Source organism: Esox lucius, chromosome 5 (assembly GCF_011004845.1).
Source record: "Esox lucius isolate fEsoLuc1 chromosome 5, fEsoLuc1.pri, whole genome shotgun sequence".
NCBI lineage: Eukaryota > Metazoa > Chordata > Actinopteri > Esociformes > Esocidae > Esox > Esox lucius.
The window spans coordinates 10510381-10531787 of record NC_047573.1 but is presented as its reverse complement, the minus strand read 5'-3'; the positions used below and the strand labels follow the sequence as shown (position 1 = coordinate 10531787).

At 43.2% G+C, this 21407-nt stretch overlaps 1 protein-coding gene across 3 annotated transcripts in view; it reads right to left on the bottom strand.

Moving 5' to 3' along the window:
• The window catches only part of LOC105006659 (zinc transporter ZIP11), an 84682-nt gene that overhangs the window by 54709 nt on the left and 8566 nt on the right, over positions 1–21407 (bottom strand). For all 3 annotated transcript variants that reach the window (XM_010865298.4, XM_010865306.4, XM_020046933.2), the window contains one exon: positions 12136–12294. In XM_010865298.4, coding sequence (XP_010863600.1) covers positions 12136–12294 — 159 coding nt within the window. The remainder of the gene's footprint in view (positions 1–12135; positions 12295–21407) is intronic.

The window sequence follows — 21407 nt, the reverse complement described above, 5'->3', positions numbered from 1 at the left end:
ATCTACACAGAACAAACCATTAGGTACAGTCTTGTTTAGAAGTCAAACAGAAGTGAAGATGTTCCATAAGCTGATGGTGAATTAGCAAGCAAACTTTAGGCCCACATGGGCACGATCCCTGATGCTAGCTGGATAAATAAATTAGGATATTTGGTTATAATTTCTCCAAAGGCTATTTAATACCCAAATGAACACGTTTTATAAGGGATGTTCATGATACACCTATTTAAATTTGATATTAAAATGGTCACGGTTCTAAAAAACCTAGAAGCCCCTGTAACAGCTTAGCTACACTGACACTCCTTAAGCAAGTTGAACAAAATATGAGAGAGGCAATATGAGAGAGGCTGTCACATGGGAGATCAACCGGTACAAGACAAATGAAAATCATTTTCTTATAGCAATTTAAGGTTAATAAACACAACACCCACTCATAAGAAGGTTGACTGACAAATGAAGAACACTTGGTGTTATGAGTGGATGGCCAATTAGCTTTGTCATCGTCCAGCCGTCGCCAGTGGCAGGCTCGTTGCCATGGTACCCGCTGCCGAGCGGTGGACATCTAAAAGCTCAAATTGCTTACGTTCAATCATTTAAAAGAGCAGCTCAGTCATACCCATGTCTGTAGGGTTTTCACACCAAGGGAACTTGCTGCCCAAGAACAAGAAGGGACATACACAATATTAAGTTATTTCCCTATTTTGGATGGTCACTTATTTAGTTCCACATGCAGCTGCCATCGTGGTTGTGTCCTGATAGGTTTGGAGATAAAACTCACAGGAGGATAAGTTCTCCAGGAACAGGATTGGAGATTAAACACACCAAAGGGTTGCTCTGCAAGTAAACACAATTGGAGAAAAAACACAGAACGGGGAGCTCAACCAAGACTAAAACATCCAAGAATCCTGTTTTTGACAACAGATAAACCGACACACAGTTGCGACAAGGAACTCGAATGCTGGTCTGCTGTTTCAGAGATGTAGTACAGAAAAACACAGGCAGGTCCTGCCCAACTGTTTACAGAAGCAATGTGTTTTTAGAACAAATCAGTTTGCCATCACAAGGTTGAACATGTGTTAAAAGCCAAGACCAATGAAAAGCCCCTACAACCCCCCCCCCCCCCCCCCCCCCCAAACCTGAAAATAACATTTGGTTGCTCTTCTTATGATTACATTCCTGTTTTGGAAACGACATTGCGCTCCCAAGCACCTACAACGCACATCTTAATCGGTGTCAATTGATATTAATGTTCATCTATGAGACTGCCTTCAAAGATTAGTTCCAAACAATGTCGCAAACCCCATGAATGGTCCAACCCATGAACAGCCTGCCTCAGTGTTGAAATTAAAGGTGGTCATCATGATCACCACTGAGCACCTGGCACACTTGAATTTATGTCACCTTAATAGTGTTGTATTTTTAGTTTTGTATTCTTTTACTGTCTCGATTGTCTTTTTATTTTCCTGTGTTGTATTACAAACGTTGCTCAATTGGCTCACCCGGTTCAATAATGGCTGAATAAGAAGAAACTCCTCACCTGTCACGTTCACACTACGCAGAGAACTAAGGAGCCACAGGGTTTGTGAAGTGACATTTAAAAAAGGGGGATGACTATTCAGAGTAGGAAAAACACCGGCAGATCCCTGGTCCGGGGTTATGTGATATTCAGTGTGAGCTCAGTTACACTGCATGAATAAGCAGAGCTGGGAACAATGCAGCGGGCTGCGGCATCCGTCACGACCGCATGATACTCACAAATGGAAACGTTCCCCACGAACAAAAAAATTATTCTCGTAGCACATTCACATGCATACACAAACACGCACTCCCTACTGAACCAATCTTCGCTCTACTCAATAATTCAAAGGCCTGTCCTTCTAAACTAGTGACCAATATATTACGCTTCCTTACCTAAGCCCAAATCTACCTCAAAAACGTCAGACGGAAAGGACACCACTGTGATGGCCACTGTAACGTTACCAACAGCTTTCAACCCAGACTGTGTTCCATGCTTTTCCCGGTTGGAACATAATTATTCCTCAAGGTCACAGAAAAGTTCTCGTGCTCCTCACTTCATCTTCCTCTGCCTGTCTGCACACAATCTTTTCAAGATGGAAAAGAGCCTTAGTCCTGGGGCGCATATGGCACTTCTCTGTTTGGTTTAGGTTTTAAAGCCAACTGATGATCCTTCATTAATTAAGTATCTCAAGCCCCAAATCCAGACATATTCGCTGTGCATTGTGGGATTGTTGATGTGCTGTACACTGCTTGCTGTTTGCTGTTACCTACCTGGATACGTGCCAAACTTCTTCGAATTTATATAAACTAATTGGTTAAATTCTACTTTAAGAGTAGACCAACGCAATATTTTTATCTGTTGACTTTTTACCCAACCTTTCTACACCAGGACTCTATTTGGACATAATCAGAGGAACTACTCACCCTTCCCTGAACACCCGGAGCTAAGTACCATTAAAATGCCTTATCACTGTAATTGTTGTAGCTACAACATGGAGGAGAACTATGGTCTTCAGGTAAAGAGAGCAGAGTTAGTGGCTCGGCTTCAGACGCAAATGTAAGGCAAGGATTATGTTAGTGTAGAACAGGAAAAAACTGCGTCTGTGCCACCAGGAAGACCCTGGCACAGCTCCTGCAGCCGGGCAAGAACATTCTGTTGGTCACTAGGAAGAAATGCTGTCGACCAGTTAAACCTGTGTCACTGCTAGAGCCGACTGAGATTTTCAACAGGTTTCCCCGCTGAAGTCGGAGTCAAGGCCCGAGCCGTCTTCGGGGGGGAATGATCGGCAGGCATTTTCTACCGGTGGCCCAGAAAAACTGAAAACTTGAGTCATTGGTGATTCCATTACCCACAGTATTAGACTAAAGAATCAGCCGGCGATCGTACACTGTTTACCGGGGGGCAGAGCCACCAACATAGTCGCAAATCTAGGGTTGGTGCTAGCAAAGTTTAAAACTGGCAAGTATAGAGAGTACAGAGATATTTGTATTCACGTTGGCACCAATGACGTTAGGATGAAACAGTCAGAGGTTACGAAGCAGAACATAGCATCAGCATGTAAACAAGCTAGAAAGATGGGGATAATATTGAGTAATTGTCTCTGGATGCCTCCCAGCTAGGGGTAGTGAGAAGCACTACAGCAGACTTGCGCAGCTCAATCGCTGGCTGTCGCAGGAGGTAGAGTTTGCAAGTCGCAGGTGGTAGAGTTTGTAGATAACTGGCTCTCTTTTTGGGACTCTCCCAGAAATAGGGCCAGGCCTGACCTGCTGAAGAGCGACGGATTCCATCCTAGCTGGAGTGGTGCGCTTCTTTTATCTAGGAATATTGACAGGAGTCTCACTCTTATAGCCTCACCATGAAATAGGGTACAGGTCAAGCCGCAGGCTGTTAGCCAGCCTCCTAGTATAGTGGAGTCAGTCGAAGCATAGGCAGTGTAGTTAGTACAGTTTTACCTATTGGCATTGTGACTTGTTCCAGGCTGAGAAAAGTTAAACAAGGTAGGGCTAACAATAGCAACCTTATTAAGATAAAACTTTCCTCCACCTCGGTCACAAATAAAAATGACACAAAATCACATTGTATCTCAAAATAGGACTCCTAAATGTTAGATCCTTTGCTACAAAGGCAGTTGCAGTAAATTAATTAATCTCTGATCATAAACTAGATGTTATTGGCTGGTGTGAAACACTGGGATCCCCTCCCTCCAATGCCATTTGGGGGCAGATTCACTGGCTTGTTGTTGTCTCTCTGTTGCGCACTTGGGCTGTACTCTGCTGGCAATACTCAGCCCTCTTTCAGGGTGGTTGTGGTTGGTGGAGGTCCCTTTGGTTGATGCTTGGCAATGTGGGTGGATTGATTTCCTGCCTGTTGGGCACTGTCCGGGGCCACAGTGTCAGTGGCCTTACGCTGCTATATTATTGTGCTGGGGGAGTAGGGTCAGTTCTCCTTCTCCACTATAAATCCTTGTAGATCTAAGAAATTCATTTTCAAAATGTTCCCTGTCTCCTCCCGTTTTAAACTTAGGAGGAGATGAGGTCTTGGCCCACACCTGAGGAGTACCATGCTTGAAAGACCCGTTGCTGTCCCCTGTCCAGTCCTCCTGGGTGTGTTGCAGATCAAGACGATACCTGACAATTTCAGCTGCCACTGCCACATCCCCCCTCCCCCGTGTTGTCCCTGTCCTTGTCCATCTGGTCATGCTTCCGACCTGGACTAAGTTTAAATAGACTCTGGACTCCGCCCTCATGCATTTATGAATTATTACAATTTGTAATCTTAATATGTTCACCCGGCACAGCCAGAAGAGGACTGGCCACCCCTCTGAGCCTGGGTCTTCTCAAAGTTTCTTCCTAAATTTCGACCTTCTTAGGGAGTTTTTCCTAGCCGCTGAAATTCAATACTACTGTGGTTTGCTCCTTGGGGTTTAAGGCCAGGTCTTTTTGTAAAAGTACGTTGTGACTACTGCTGATGTAAAAAGGGCATTATAAATACATTTGATTGATTGATTGACTGAGAAGCTAAGTCATCTGTGAGGAACTCGGAGTAGAGCCGCTGCTCCTTTGCATCGAAAGGAGCCAGTTGAGGTGGTTCGGGCATCTGGTAAGGATGCCCCAGGACGTCTCCCTAGGGAGGTGTTCCAGGCACGTCCAGCTGGGAGAAGACCCCGTGGTAGGCCCAGGACTAGGTGGAGAGATTAGATTTAGACACTGTCCTGGGAACACATCGGGATCCCCCAGTCAGAGCTGGCAAATGTGGCTCGGGAAAGGGAAGTTTGGGGTCCCCTGCTGGAGCTGCTGTCCCCGCGACCCAATACCGGATAAGCGGATGAAGATGAGATGAGATGATTGATTGATATTGCTCCGGGAAAGAGAGGGACAGAAACAAGCCAGCGGAGGCAATCTGACCACCCTGGGATAGTTAGTTCCACTTCTTCCTGGGCTTTGCCGAGAGCCAGGCAAGTCTTCAAAGACACACCGGAAAAAAGCCCACTGTGGGCCGTTAATGCACAGAGACAGGCCCCCGTGGAGACGGCAGTGCAATAAACTCCTGGTGCTGCCTTGTGAGGGAGAGACGTCTGAGGGAAAAATGTGGAGGGAAATGTCAGTGGTTTTTCAGCAACTCATGCTATGACGTGGCAGCACAGCTCTAGCTACACAGGTTGTTAAAACACAACTTGTTTTGCCCAGATAAAATGTGGGTAGAATGAATCCTTGTCAGTCTGATATAATATAATATATATAATATTTTAAATATATACAATCAAATATAATGAAACATGAAGGGGAATGTTCAGAAGCAGACACATTAAGATACAGGAGACAGAGATTGTGCTTCTGGAGCAAAAGACAAACATTCAGTAAAAGGTCAGAGAGAAGACGAACCATGCCGATTCCTTTTAGTATTCTTGCTACACATTGTTTGTAGACAAATGAAGGTTCCTCACATTTGGAAGTTTGGTTGCAGAAAGGCTTTTCTGGCATATTTTCGAGTGTAATCTTCTTTTTGTTCGATAGCCTTTCATCCCGTGATCAAAGAGCACCTCGCGGATTATCGATAAACTAATGAAGCCGCCCCCTTCCTGCGTCTCTAGCTCATGAAAATCCTCAATATTCAGGACAGGCGTTTGATGGCCAGCTTTCTCCAACACTCAAATCAGTGCAAATCACTTTGGACCGACACACAATGCCTTTTCCATTAACCGTAGTGCTCCAGTAAGCATAGATCCGGGTCCTGACACACAAACCTCCACACTCCGTCCATCCCTATGAGATCCTGACAGAGAACTGTGCGGGTTCTATCCGAGACCACTCAATGGACATGGATCACTGTCACTCAGGGAACATCGAGGCGTGACACTTCCAAAGGGAAAACATCACATAGTCGATAGAAGAATGAATCACCACGTCATCGGATAATGAACCAGACAGTGAAAGGCGCGGGGCGAGGAGAGGACCTGCGCGGCCCCAACAGGTCTTATGCTCTGGCATGCGGGAGCATACTTCACAGGAGAACACAAAGCGCCACGTATTTCAGAGGCAATTACAACACTCTGATAGGAGAGAGTGGAGAAGGATAGAAGAAATTCCTAGACTGTTGCGTTGAACCCTTCTCGCCAGCAAGAACTCCAGGTATGAGGTTGTGTGTGCACGTGTGCGCACGTACGTATGTTTCACAATGCACGGCCTAGGAGTGAAGTGCGACAAGGAAAGATGAAAAGATTTCAGTAGAGGTTTTTCCTTGGAATCAAAGGTTTTTATTCTTTACGAAAGAACCTAGAGTGGAAAAGGTTAACAACCACTAAGCCTATAATACAGTCGGCCCTACTATAATCACTAACAGTCTAGACACGGTTACAGTCAACACCATCACTACCATCTGCAATTTCAGGGAGCTCTGCTTTAAGGACTGTGGCTTAAAAGCTCTCCCCTCTCTCTTTCTCACTCGCTACCTCTCCATTTCCCAATCTGCCTCCCCGTCTCACTCTCCGCCTCCCCACCTCACTCTCCGCCTCCCCGCCTCACTCTCTGCCTCCCCGCCTCACTCTTTGCCTCCCCGCCTCACTCTCTGCCTCTCCGCCTCACTCTCTGCCTCTCCGCCTCACTCTCTGCCTCTCCGCCTCACTCTCTGTCTCTCCGCCTCACTCTCTGCCTCTCCGCCTCACTCTCTGCTTCTCCGCCTCACTCTCTGCTTCTCCGCCTCACTCTCTGCTTCTCCGCCTCACTCTCTACTAGAGCCCGACCGATTTGTCGGATATTAGGCATTTTCCAAACTATCGGTATCGGCATGTATAATGGCCGATAAATGAATATTTAAATAATTTTTAAAAAACTGACCATGTTATGAGTGTTGGCGTTGCATAGTTTGTCCACCAGAGGGCACTCTACAACGACCCTGTTGGGAACACTCGTGTTTAGAACGCCACAAACCCTACAACCAGCTGATCCAGCCAGAGTCGGGTAGAGTGAACGAGTTATCCACGACTGAGATCATCGGTGAAGTCTGTTCATGGTAAGTTGGCAACTGTCATGAGACATACATTGCTTGAATAAAAATTAAAAGAACATACCCATCAGTTCTCTTAACTCAAGACCGCTAACATTAATGAGCTTGGAAACCACAACAAACTCATTCTGCCGAGAGAAAAGTAATGATTACTGTATTTATCACTAGCATATCTGTAGTTACAGTCCCTGCATTGTAAAACGTAAGTTAGGCATGCGAGGAGTGAACATTTAGACATAGAGACAGTATCAAACATAGCTTGTGCATACAAGTAGGCTTTTACACGTGTATCCAATGACTCATGTGTGCGTTGCTGACTGCCGTTCAGCCGCAGCATTAACGAGTCACATAATGGATTTAGTGCATCACTAATTAGTAGATTTTAGAAGGCAGGCAGCAAATGATGATTGAAAATGGTTTGTTGTAGCTTGATGGATAGAATTAAGAGTGCAGGTAAAGGGATAAACAAGTTGACATTGTAATTATAAGGCAACTAAAAGGCAATAGGGACTAACTATTACACACACAAAACAATAGGAGTGACCTTTGTCTTGTATGATAATAATATAAATGATGATGATAACAATAACAATATCATCATCATTTATTTTTTTTAATTATTACTGTCAATAGTAGTAGTAATAGTTGTGGCTGTGGCAGCAATCATTTGGTTTTTATTTAGTATGTCTCACCTGGCTTGTTTACTTTATATTTGGACAGATGGCAAGTGGTGGACGAAGTCAAGTATGGGAGTATTTCACAAAAGGCCCATCAGGTGCAGTCACATGCAACATTTGCACAGCCTCTGTGAGCCAGGGATCTGGCAGCCTCAAATTAAAAAATACATCCAACTTGTGGGCACATCTTAAATCAAAACACAAAGACATCTACGAGAAGGCGCAAAAAGATGCACAGCCTCAAGATCCAACAACAGCCAACCCTAAAACAAGTGCTAGAGAAAACCACAAAATTGATGGATGAGATTTATACAGGAGCAAAATAAAGAAACTGAAAAACAAGCAAAATAAAGAAACTGCTGTCAGTTGAAAATGCAGAAAACTGCATTTCTTTTACCACTGACTGTTGGACAGGTTCAAATGAAGCACTCATGAGCCTGACTCCTCATTTAATTGATAAGAATTGGGAAAAGGTCCAACTTGTCTTGAATGTTAATTCCTTGTCACAATCCCACACAGGACAGTACATTGGAGAAACATTTTTGTCCATGTTTGAGGAATGGGAAATTGATGAGGAGCGGGTCATGCTTGAGATGCCAGACCTGAGCTGCAGTGCTCAAATACTGCCCCTGGTTATAAATGATGGCCTTAGTTCCCAGAGAGCGGTGGTGGACATTCTGGCAAAGCTCAAGAAAAGCATTCTATCATACAGGCAATACAGACGAGGTGGGACTCTACACTACATGTGTTGGTGAGGATGATGGAACAAAAAAGAGCCATCACTGCACCACTGGAGGAGGTGACACTGGAACTCAGGAGAGCAGACTCCTCCACATCCTGCATTTTACCATGCACAGCAGTGTTACGCCGTTCACTTGAGTCAGAGGGACCAACCAACCAGGGGTATATTTTGATGTTCCTCTGTTCTGTTGTGACAATAAAACAAGTTTATTTTTAAACTGCATCATCATATTATTTTAGTGAGGACTCAAATAACTACAAATAACTCATGTTAGGGAAATCTGTTTACGTTTAGTTACGCGTTTCTGAATTTTTTTATATATCGCCCAATATATCGGAATTTTTAAATCACCAAATATTTGTATCGACATCAGCCTTAAAAATCCTTCATCGGTCGAGCTCTACCCTCTACCTCCCAATCACACCCTCACCCCTCTCTCTTTCTCATCCTCTCTCTTTCTCACCCCTCTCTCTTTCTCATCCTCTCTCTTTCTCACCCCTCTCTCTTTCTCACCTCTCTCTCTTTCTCATCCTCTCTCTTTCTCACCCCTCTCTCTTTCTCACCCCTCTCTCTTTCTCACCCCTCTCTCTTTCTCACCCTCTCTCATTCTCACCCTCTCACTAGAAGAAGGATGGGAGCGTGTTAGGTTATGTGTCAAGGCCACATCCGTACACTACAGTAAATCTTGTTCCAACATGTCCGCGTGGCTTTACAAATGAGAAGATTACACAACATGCCTGTAGGCTACAGTATGAAAGAGTTCCTGAGACAGACAGACAAACAGGTGGGCTTGCCTTCACCTCTGCTGGCACTCCGTGTTACCAAGCCATCTGATTGGGCGACCAGGGAACTCATTAAGTCCTTCAGGGCTGGACACAGGCGTCAGCATTGCTTGCCGGGCTACAACAGGCTGATGAATTCAGGTCAGGTCACAGGGCTTGGCTAGTCCAGCATGTTCAATAGTTCATGCCAAACAATGGTCGTACACGGGTCTCACAATAGATTCAGACCATTGCGCCAATTTTAGCCGTAAGGTAGGAATTGATGCGGGAATGTCGTAATAGAGAACCTCAATTATCAATAGATGCCGAACAAATCTTTAAAAGAACAAGACTCTGAATGTGGAGTCTTGTTCAATAGTTCAATTGTCCCTGGACCCCACGGGGGAACAAAATGTACTGTAACTAATTGTCTTAGCTAGCTGCAACTTCGAAAGTTGGGGGTGCATAGAAGGCGAATTAGCATCTTTACTAGCCATGAGTCTGATAAGGGGGAACTGAGCCTGGCACCAGGGGAAATCTGATGAAGAGACAGTGTGAGAAAGAGAGGTTAATAAGCCTCTCCTCTTTTTAAAGCCATCCTTATTCTGAGGGGTTCCCAAGATGACCACTTACACTGACAAAACACCAAGTTAGAGGGGGAGTGTCGGTACGCATTGGGAAGCACAAGGAAAGTCAAAAGTGGAAAGCAGAAGAGGCGATGGGGAGGTGCAGAGGAATAGCAATGGGGTGATTTGGGACAAGTGATACATTTTTACAATAGCTAAAGTGTCATTTTTTTCATTGCTGGCTAACTTGCGGTTCAGTAAAAGAAACGACTCACTTGACAGCTTCAAAGGAACATCTCTAAACACATCTTCACCAATTGTCGGAATTAATCTGAATATACTACGAAGCCTCATAACAATGGTCCTATTATGTTATAGGTAGCCACACATTTTCACTTTGGAAAGCCATAGTAACCCACTTCATTGGTCTGATGTCGTGGCTGGGACCCGGCGCACCCTCGAGGCTCGGCAAGAGGTGGGCAGACAGCCGAGCCACGGGAAATGTGTTGTAAATAAGTCTGTGGTGAAAACAAATCAGTGTAGCCCGTGTTGAAATAAGAATGAAAATCTAAACTAGCAGATAAATGTGATTTTCTGAGGCACAGTTCTGAACGATGTCAAGTGGTGGGTCGATGAAGCAGAATAAAGACCTTCCTACATTATTTTAATATCCAGGTGTAGAGCCCTTTGCCTTCACTTTAGATCACAACAGAGTCTATGATGGACAGAGAGTTGGGGATGGGATACCTTTTTCCACATTTTGGTCACCGTTACTCTCCAGGCTATTACACGCAGCGCATACGAACACGGAACAACCCTTTGAAGCTGATCTTTAAGGGTGGCAACAAATGGAGCGGCTCTTCTGATGTCTGATTATGTGAACGACCACACTGACCACATGCTAGAGAGAGAAGTTCGACATACCATTTTGCAGCTAAAACATTGAAGGAATCCACCCCTGACCCTGAAGGTGTCAGTGTTTCAGCACTGGGCCTACACAATGGCTGAGCAACCTTTACAGGCTGATTCCACATGCATACTGCACCTAATTCTAAGTGTTGTTATCAGAGAGTAATCAGGCGGTTTAAATTCAGAAAGTCAAAAAAGTGTTGGTATTCCTGATAAGTGTTCTCACAGAGCATTACGACTTGTGTCCTCAAAATCTAAGTACATCCTGAGCCATGGTTTTGATTAACCTGGGCACCTCTGGTGGTTGTCGTCCGGTCATTAGTATGCATACATTTGCTGTCTTATACACAGGTGTGATAAGACTGTAAAGCTATTCAAAATCCAGTCAACCCATCTGCCTGCAGAGATTCACAACATTTTTGGAGGGAGGTATTATCGGGAGCTCTGGAAGCCGGATCAAGGCAAAGAGGAAGCAGATGTTGAAGAAAGGTACCAGAGGAAAAGACAGAAGGCTTTGCTAGTGTTTGGCCAGGACCAGTCAGGATCTTCACCCTGACAAAGTGCCTGCACCCACATCCAGAGATACAGTGGCTGGCCCTATGACACTTAATAGTGCAACAGCTTGGCCCGCCGTCACCCAACCTCCTGACGTTTGTTTTCCCTCACCCTAGAGACGCTGCTGGCACACAAAAGAGCAGGCCGGGGAAACGGTAGCGTTGATAGGGGAGCGAAAGAAAGACATAGATGCAGATACTCAGATTTCCGGGAACAACGCAGCGTTTATCACAAGGTTGGGGGGGTTGGGACCTGCTAGGCTGGCACTGCCTCCCTTGCTGTGCTCCCCAACTCCCATTCAGGGTCCGGTGTTTGCCCAGTGGCCAATAAAAGTGACACCAGCAGCTGTCCAAACAGCCTACTGACACTCTCCAGGGGGGGCACCCTGCCCCCGTGCCAAGACCCCCGCGTCTCACCCTGGTTCCACACTGCTCCGCTCCTCCACTGTCGTCACTCTGGAAACCAGTGGAGAGGAGGAAGGGATGGAGAGGAGAGGAGAGGAGAGGAGGAGGCACCTGCTGCCATGTACAGTACAAGCAGGAGGTTATGACTCAGTGAAGCGGAAAACCTATAATAGCTGCGATTACACCTAATGGGTTTTAAACCACTATCTTCTGGCAAGAATGACGACAGCAGCAAAGTGGGGCTTATTAGTGGGTCTCCAACCCAATTCCTTTCTCTCTACCCCCATCATGTCCAGATAGCTCCGCTAATACCTAATTTCCACCAGACAGAAAACGTCCATGTGAATTAAATGGGACAGACCGATTGGTTGGTTGGTTGATTGCCCTTACGTGTGGTAAATGCCCAAACAATGTGTTGACCCCAGCCTTTTAGGTGACTGTTTTACAGAGTGGTATGTGTCACGGAGGTTCATTGATCCCCAAGATGCATCAGGACTCACCAGAGCGGGCATCATCAGGTCAGCCAGGAAGACGAAGGCTGCGCCCAGGGTGAAGCCCACCGCTACCGGGATGAACGCAAACGAGCCATACTTCCCTGAATCCTCCGCCATGTCGATGGCCGGCGCCAGCAAGGACCAATAGGATGCCGCCAACATCACCTGAGAGAAAATAAGAAAAAAAAAAAGGTTAATGGTTTGCGAGCGCTACTATGTGGTGCTGTTAGCTAATCGAAATAGAAAGACAATGGAGAAAGATCCCTAGTAATAACTCTCTCCTCAAACTAGACTGTTGTGCAAGGGTGAATCATTCTCTCAGGGCATGAGTAAAACGGTGCAACTCAAATAATGGAAGGGGACAGAGGGCAACGAAGGCAAAGGCTGCGAGACAGGATTTACTGGAAACCAGATATTCTGGACTCATAAACTCAAAGCTCAACAGTGTGTTCCATTAGGCAATCTGTGCTTTGATTCAGACAAGACAGGATAGTTGGATAACATCATCCACACTTTGTCCACGCTGTATTATTCAAATCAACAGTACCTTTCATACAGACCCAGCATGGACATTACATGGGGAAAACTTCAATAATAACCTTTAATGATCACATTATGAGATCAAATTATTTTTCAGCTTTAACTTAAACAGCCGCCAATAATCGGTGAAAATCACCGGAGTAAAATGTTCACTGGGCTGCCAAGCGAGAGGAGCAGAGACTGTGTGTGTAAATTAGAGAATCCCAAACATGCACAGAATGCCTTCTATCTATAGTCCAGAAAATCCAGAAATTAAATTAGGCCTGACGAAAATGTACTCTCCAATTTATATTTGCTACTGTGAGTCAGTGGAAGGTGAGCGGTGAATTTTGAGTGGACAGTAACTGGAGGGTAAGAAGCACAGTTCTCTCAGACTTTGTAACTAGACGTCTGTTTCCCTATGAAAACACATACACTACAGTTTAAAGCTTTCAGATCACTTCCCTTGTTTTTCGAAAGAAAAGCACATATTTTGTGCGTTAAAATAACAGTGTAGACATTGTTAATGGTGTAAATGACTATTGTAGCTGGAAATGGCTAGTTTTTAATGGAATGTCTATATAGGCGTACAAAGGCCCATTATCAGAAACCATCAGTCCTGTGTTCCAATGATGTGTTGTGTTTGCTAATCCAAGTTTATCATTTTAAACGGCTAATGGATCATTAGAAAAGTAATTTGCAATATTATTTCCACAGCTGAAAACTGTTGTGCTGTTTAAAGAAGCAATAAAACTGTCCCTCTTTAGACTAATTGAGTATCTGGAACAATTGTGGGTTTGAGTACAGGCTCAAAATGGCCAGAAACAAATAACTCTTCTAAAACTCATCAGTATATACTTGCTCTGAGAAATGAAGGTTATTCCTTGTGAGAAATTGCCAAGAAACTGAAGTACTACACCCTTCACAGGACAGCAAAAACTGTGGGAAGCCTCTGTGCACAACTGAGCAAGAGGAAAAATACATTAGTGTGTCTGGATTGAGAAACAGACGCCTCACATCTCACTTGCAGCTTCATTAAATAGTACCAACAAAACACCAGTCTCAATATCAACAGTGAAGAGGCAACTCCGGGATGCTGGCCTTCCAGGGAGAGTTGTAAAGAAAAAGCTGACTGACCAAAAAAAGAAAAGCTCAAGATGGACATAAGAACATCAAGACAATCCAATTTGTGGGAGGTGCATCAGGAATAATGTGGTGAAATCTTTTTAGATTACCCAAACAAATTGACAAGGCCATAATGGCTGCAAATGGAGGATTCTTTGACGAAAGCAAAGTTTGAAGGACACAATTACTATTTCAATTAAAAATCATTTTTTCTAACCTGGTCAATGAGTATATTTCCTATTCAATCTGCTATATTTCCTTTTCAAACTAATTTCAAATGTACAATAAACAAACCCACGTCTTCATAAATACCTCACAAACAACACTGGAGGCCCAGGCCCTTTCCACAGTACACTGGTAGTGGATGACTGAACAATCCAGACCTCACATTTACTGATCGAACAGGGAGCCGTTGTGTGTGTGTGTGTGTGTGTGTGTGTGTGTGTGTGTGTGTGTGTGTGTGCTTGCACAAGCGCACACACGACTGTTCAGTTCAAAGGAAACACCCAAACGAGCTGCGCGCCCCAAAGGATTCAACACCTCATTTCACAACAGCATGATCAAAGCCTCGTCAATACCACCTTCCACAAGGGCACAGAAAATGATAGGGACTGGAGGCCACTGAAAGGAGAGTGCATTGCTGTTGGCGTTATCCTACCTCAGGGAGAAGGAACTGGGGAAGCTCAGAACAAAATCCACGGCAAGACCCGGCTTTGGTCAGCAGCCAACTCTCTATGGGCAATGGATTTAGACCCAGGTCTGGCCAGGTCTGACCAGGTCTGACTCACTGATATGACGTCTGTCCTTGGCCAGGTTGGTTTTCAACGTCATTAGTCAGGATGTAGCGTAGCCGGTTTTGTTTGGTTTCTAAACGTGCCCCGTCCCTTTTGTTCCCGATTGTTTTCACCTGTTTGTCATTTAGTTCTCGTTAGCTCCCTATATAGTTTGCCATCTGCTGTTAGCCCTTAGTCAGTCATTGTGTTTTATGCTCGGTTTATGTCCGTCCCTGCCACCACTCTGTGCTTTTGCCTGCCTGTTTTTCTACCGTTTTCTTGTTTTGATTTTAACCGCCTCTGTTCCACCATTAAATCCCTTATTTGTCCTTCAAGTCTTCGCTGGGGTCCTGCTTTAACGATATCATGACAGTAATCTATGTAAATGCGTATCTTAGTAACTGATCGTCAAATCACATAACTGTAGGACATTTAAAATGCACTTCAGATAATTTTTACCGGCAGGACTGTGTCAGCTACAGAATGGAACACAACAAGCTGATTGGGTATACTGTGCAAAAGTATTCAGGACCATGACCAATCCCGTCATTCCTAAATTACAAATGGATTGCATTCAAATTACATTCTGTTTGATATTTTTACAACTGAAACACAAAATCAATTATGGTAACATTGATTTTTTGTTGAGAAATATTTGTTAGAAACAAAAAACGGCAATATGTCTAGCGTAATCATTCAACCTCCACACAGGAATATTATCCAAGTCCCAAGTTAGCTCATACTGTACCATCTCTTCTTTTCTTCCTGTGTGAACTCCATGTTGTTTGTAAGAGTTGTTAGAGGCCTAATGGTACCTTTGACATTCATCTCTGTGTGAATTTCTCAGCCTTTCACAAGATGTACAGTAGTGGGAAAAAGTAAATACAACCCCTGGAAAGTTCAGCTAAGTTCACCCAATTCAACAAATCACACAGAAAAAAATGAAGTTGTAATCATTTACACCATTCAAACAATCAAAATGATTATTACATTATTACAATATAATGGTAGTAGCCTACTGTACACAAGGCAGCATTTATAACGGTAGTAGCCTACTGTACACAAGGCAGCGTTTATAATGGTAGTAGCCTACTGTACACAAGGCAGCATTTATAACGGTAGTAGCCTACTGTACACAAGGCAGCGTTTATAATGGTAGTAGCCTACTGTACACAAGGCAGCGTTCATAATGGTAGTAGCGAGGAAGCACGCGTGAGCAGTAACTTTGCTCTTAATACTTTGCAAACTGCAGAAATTGTTAGAAAGCTTGGTAGGCTGCTACTGTTTGGCTTGACTTCACTACTTCGACCAATGCAATGTATGCCAGTTAGGAGGAAAAAGACTAGGTCCTTTTTGTAGGCTACAAAAACGGCACATCTTGCGGGTCTCTTTTCGGTATAATGACTTGATTTCAAAGCCAGTGCACTCTTGTCCAATCAGAAGTCTTCTGGGTCTTCATGTCACCTTTTGGTATCGCCTCAGCTCGCTTGGAATCTCGACGGAGCAGATAGTAACAAGACACCAGGCAAGCCTAGTTCAGCCGGCACACAATAGAATGTATTGCCCTCTCGAGGTGTCGTTAACCACTACGCCACGAAGCTGTACAGTTGTCGGGTGTCAGTATAGCCTCGTGTCCATCCTGAACAAATCCTCTTTTGCCACTGGCCGTTTTAACAGTTAATTGGTCATTCATGAATGACATTGAACGTTTCTTACTAAGTCTACCTCCACCACAAATAGCGTCTATGTATGGTGTTTGCCACTGGCTGTTTTAACGTTGTTTTAGCCAGTAATAAGCTTTACCGGTATTTACTAACTTCCTAGGAATAATCATAAGAACTGAGCAATTTCGAGTGAGACTGAAAATGAACTTTTTCCATGCCAGAAACAGTCACAATATAACCATATACAGTTTCAGTTAAGGCTTACTATAATGTAACTACTGTATGTTAAGCCAGCAAATGTGTTTGTCTATCCTGACCCAAAACACATGCACGGATACGCACTTTGAAAATCCACCAGAAACAGTCACAATATAACCGTAAACTGTTTTATGTCAGGCTAACTATAATGCAGTTACTGGAGATTTTAGCCAGCAAAATGTTAGTCTACACAAAATTATTCATAATGCGTAATTCGCTTCGCTTGCAAGGAGATACAAACTCAGGACCTTTAGTTAGCAGGTCCGCTTCTCTCACCATTAAGCTATTTATCAAGGTGCAGTCAGTCAGTCACTCACTGAGTAAGACAGTTGCTCTTCATGGCAAAAAACGTATCTGGTACCAGGTACTATCCTAACTTTTGGCCAGTGAAGAAGCAAAAAAGGTGAGGCATGTAGAACCGATTCGAGCCGGTACCATGCAGTGGAAAAGCGCCAAAACACACCTACACAAGATCAGTGAACGTCTGAGGTACAGTTTTGTGTTAGTAAGGTGTGACAACATCTCACACAATAACTGACATTTCATCAATATATGTCCAGAACACTGGCCATCTACATAACGTAGGAAAGAACGGCCCAACAAATACAGCCCAAGGACTGACAAGGGATCAAGGGATCTACAGGTCTGTCAAAATCAATGGAGTGCATGAGACCGCAACAAAACCATTCACTTTTGTAACAGGGATAACATTTGGTTAATCAGACAATAGATTGGTTAGAAGGAGCGTGTACGTCGTTTTTTGGTTACTTTGCTATTGTTCTCGGCAGATCGCTGAGGATAAAAGCTAACTTTTAGCACCACAACGGCTCCTCGAGAAGACTGAGGTCATTGAGGTACTTCGTTACCTCAGTGAACTCACTGGTGATATTGAACCACAACTGTTAAAACCAGACTAGGCTAAGCAACATGAATTAAGAAAATACGAATGCAGGAACTGAAATTTCATAAACAGAAAAATCAAGAGGAAGTAGATACTTCCAGATTCTACTGTGAAATTCATATTCTCTTATTCAGAGGAGATGTGTTTTTGTGACACAAATGTATCATTGCAAACATTAGCAATTAGTGCAACAGATTACCTATGGTGAAATTCCCCTTTAAATCGTATCAGGCACCTCACTATTACACAACTTCTCAGTATAATCTTATGTATTCGTCAGTGAATTGAGAAATCTTCGGTTGATAATCACCTGTCAAGTGATTTCTGACCACTGCAATGGGGAGACAAAGGCTTAAAATGCCCCACAATGTCATGTTTTTTGTGCTATTAAGCTAACTGAAACCAGCGTTTAGAGTTTGTACGGACAACATTTGTATTCATTGTGGTACATTGACAGAAAACGGAAAGGGTCAAAATAAAAATAAAAAGCTATTATGGGATTGCCATAGGAGTAAACAATACAGCTTATCACATAGGGGAAAGACTCTCAAACATAGCCAGTGATACCATCTGGTCAGGAATAGGAAGGAAATTACCTTATGAAAGGTACAAATAACCAGTTGAGAGCAAAATAAATCATATTAAAATGTGAAGGTACTATATAAACAGAGCCACATTTCATTAACTTACTTTCATTAGGCCTACATCTGCTCAGCAACTAACAACAAATTTCTTAAATCCAGATAACACTAATTCTAATGTAACACAATCTCAACAGGCCTACTTTTTTTGGTTTGAGAAATGCAGGCTTATTCTGCCATGTTATGGGAATATTCCAACCCTGGATTTCTGAAAACTGCAACCCCAAACAATCTCAAACAAAGCACTTTTTTAATGATGGTTTTTCAAACCCGTTTCCAAAAAAGTTAATCACATGATTGGGTTTTAATTTTCATATTGACTGAAATAATGAAGGAAAAAATAAATAAAAGCATATGCAATGTGGGATTGCGTTAACATTTGAATGAAGTTAACTATATGCTTCCAAATTCAGGGTCTCTTTTGTTTTATTTTTTGTTTCATAACGCGCCAAATGTTTTCAGTGGGTGACAGGTCTGGACTGCAGGCAGGCCAGTATAGCACCTAGACTCTTTTAGCACCTGGACTCTTTCATTTGTTGCTCCATAACTTGTATATATTGCTCAGCATTAATGGTGCATTCATCCATGGCAAGTCATCCATGCCATGTGTACTATTGCGCTCCCATACCATCATTGATGCATGGCTTTTGAGCTCCACGTAGATTTTACGTTGAGAAACATTATTCTTAAAATGTTGCACTATTTGCCCACCTGGTCTATCACGAAGTGGTGAACCCCTCCCCATCTTTACTTCTGAAAGACTCCTACTCTCTGGGATGCTCTTTTTATAGCCAATCATGTTACTGATCGGTTGCCAATTAACATAATTAGTTGTGAGATGTTCCACCGCAGATTGTTTTTGAGCATTACACAACCTTTCCAGCCTTTCGTTGCCCCTGTCCCAGCTTTTTTGAAACGCGTTGCTGACATCAAATTCAAAGTAGGCAAATACCATTTCTCAGTTTCAACATTTAATATGTTGTCTTTGTACTATTTTCTATTGAATATGGGGGTTAAATGATTTGCACATCACTGCATTCTGCTTTTATTTCTATTCTACTTAGCGTCCCAACTTCTTGGGAAATTGGGTTGTAGATAATGTATATGAACAACATGGTCTTGGGAAAGCACAACTACATGGACACCTGCAATCAGCATCAACTCCTTTACAACCACCCTAAATACCTGTAATCATCAGACTTTCGCCTAACTCAGTTCTTCCCTCCCTCCCTCTCCTATTCAGAGCCCAGGCCATTTACTTATTGCACATTTAATTATATGAACTGTAGGAATGCACCGATACCACTCTCTCTTAATGGCACAGCGTTAAAGTGGTTGAAATCCTGCTAGCGGATTGGCCCATGGAGGCTGGTGCAACTGGCCCGGAGGTTTGAGGAGTAAGTAATCGAATATGGCTACCTTGACTCGTAGAGCTCCCTGTGGGGAGCTTGGGCACCTGTGAGCTCGATTAAGGTATGGAGAGACTACGTGGTTGCTTAGCAGCGTGAAAAAACCAGGACTGCATTGGAAAACATCTTAGCATTCACTGAGGCGGTAGGGAGAGCCTTTATCACAAATTGGATATCAGGGAGAAATTGTTTTTATTTAATTCTGATTGGTAAGGCATTACGGAATTTGCCTTTGTTTGGCGGGAAGGTATATAGGAAATAGAAAAACCAGAGGGTAGGTAATTATTTGTAGGGGATCCAAGATGCTGCATTCAGTAATGGGCAAACAATAGTGAAGAGTGAAAAGACTACAAGTGACAGGCATACCTCAACAAGCAGCCCTGACACATCAAGCTGCACCATATATTAAGAATTCTAGTCTGTCTCTGTGAAGAACCACTGACACTGCTTTGTCTGCTGTCATTTTCAGCAACAGGGGGCTTTAAATTTACCTGTTTGAAACATTTCGAGACACTTTGATAGCCACAGCCAAATCTGGATTTTCTTCATTGCCCTGGTTGAGCAAAGACAACATCTCCAAGGTACATCGGAGGTTAATTATAACTCTCAGTTGGTTATATTACACAGCTGCAAGAACTCGAATGCCTCAGACAAGACTCTTGAGACTTAACAGAGAAAACATCCTAATTGAGTGATCATCAGTAACAGGACCTCAACTAACAACTGATTACAGTGATTTCAGTCACCTATGAAGAAATGTCCCTATAGTGAATATATTTCACTATAGTGAAGACCTGTCACAATGGTGAACACATTTCACTACAACCTTTCACTATGGTGAAGAACTTTCACTACAATGAAGACATTTCACTATGGTTAAGACATTTCACTATGGCAAAGACTTGTCACTATGGTGAATACATTTCACTACAACCTTTCACTATGGTGAAGAACTTTCACTACAATGAAGACATTTCACTATGGTTAAGACATTTCACCATGGCAAAGACTTGTCACTATGGTGAATACATTTCACTATGGTGAAGACATTTCACTATAATTTAAATTTTATATTCTTCCTTGCTTTGGGTAGGGGAAAAATAAAATCTCCACAGTACATCCGGAGTCAATTATCTCAGTCAGTCATATCACACAGTGATGAATAATTATTTTCTTAGAAAATACATGATTAGGTTGGAGTTGCCAGATGTTTTTGTGGATAGCAAGTGGTTTTATTTGAGATGCGGCATAATCAGTGCCCTCTCGGTAATCTGCCTTGTCGGAACCCTATGTCGGAAGTCTCACAGGGAGATTGGCAATTCCACCACAGGATTTAATTTCAGTGTCTGAGGCTTGACCTAAGGCCTGTAAACTAGATTAGGGAGACTGAGAAGGCTTTATTGATTCCCACAAGATTTCTAACCTTGTGACTTGAAAAGTAAATGATAAAGCGATCTGAGAAGTTGAGCTGTGACTGAAAGACGTTCCTTGAAGTACGAACATTCTGTTAAACCCAAAACCAAGTCTGTTGAGCTACAAAAGCAAGGTAAGCATAATGGTGTAGACACAAGTACCAGAGGCTGAATACACTTGTGTTTGAAGTGATGTAGTTTGCACATTATCAAACATATCTTCAACGATGCCTTTCTCAAAGAGAAGAGGATTGCATAACCCGAAGCTTAGCGGCACTAAGCATGGTCGCTATGTTGACCATGGTCAATGGTACTTCAGGGGCCATGGTCAAGTCTGCAGGTGAATTCCTTACCCATTTGTGATCAGTCCTCTAAATCAACAAATCTAGTCTATCTGCCTCAGGACATCACAACAACTACAGGTTAGTGTTTTTTATACACCTTGACATTACACACTTTTGTATTGATCAGTTGCAAAAATTTATTAAATCCATTCTGACTTCATTTTATCACAATAATATAGTGGAAAAGTCCAAGGGGGTGAATACGTTTTATAGCTACTGGAACACTAGCTAG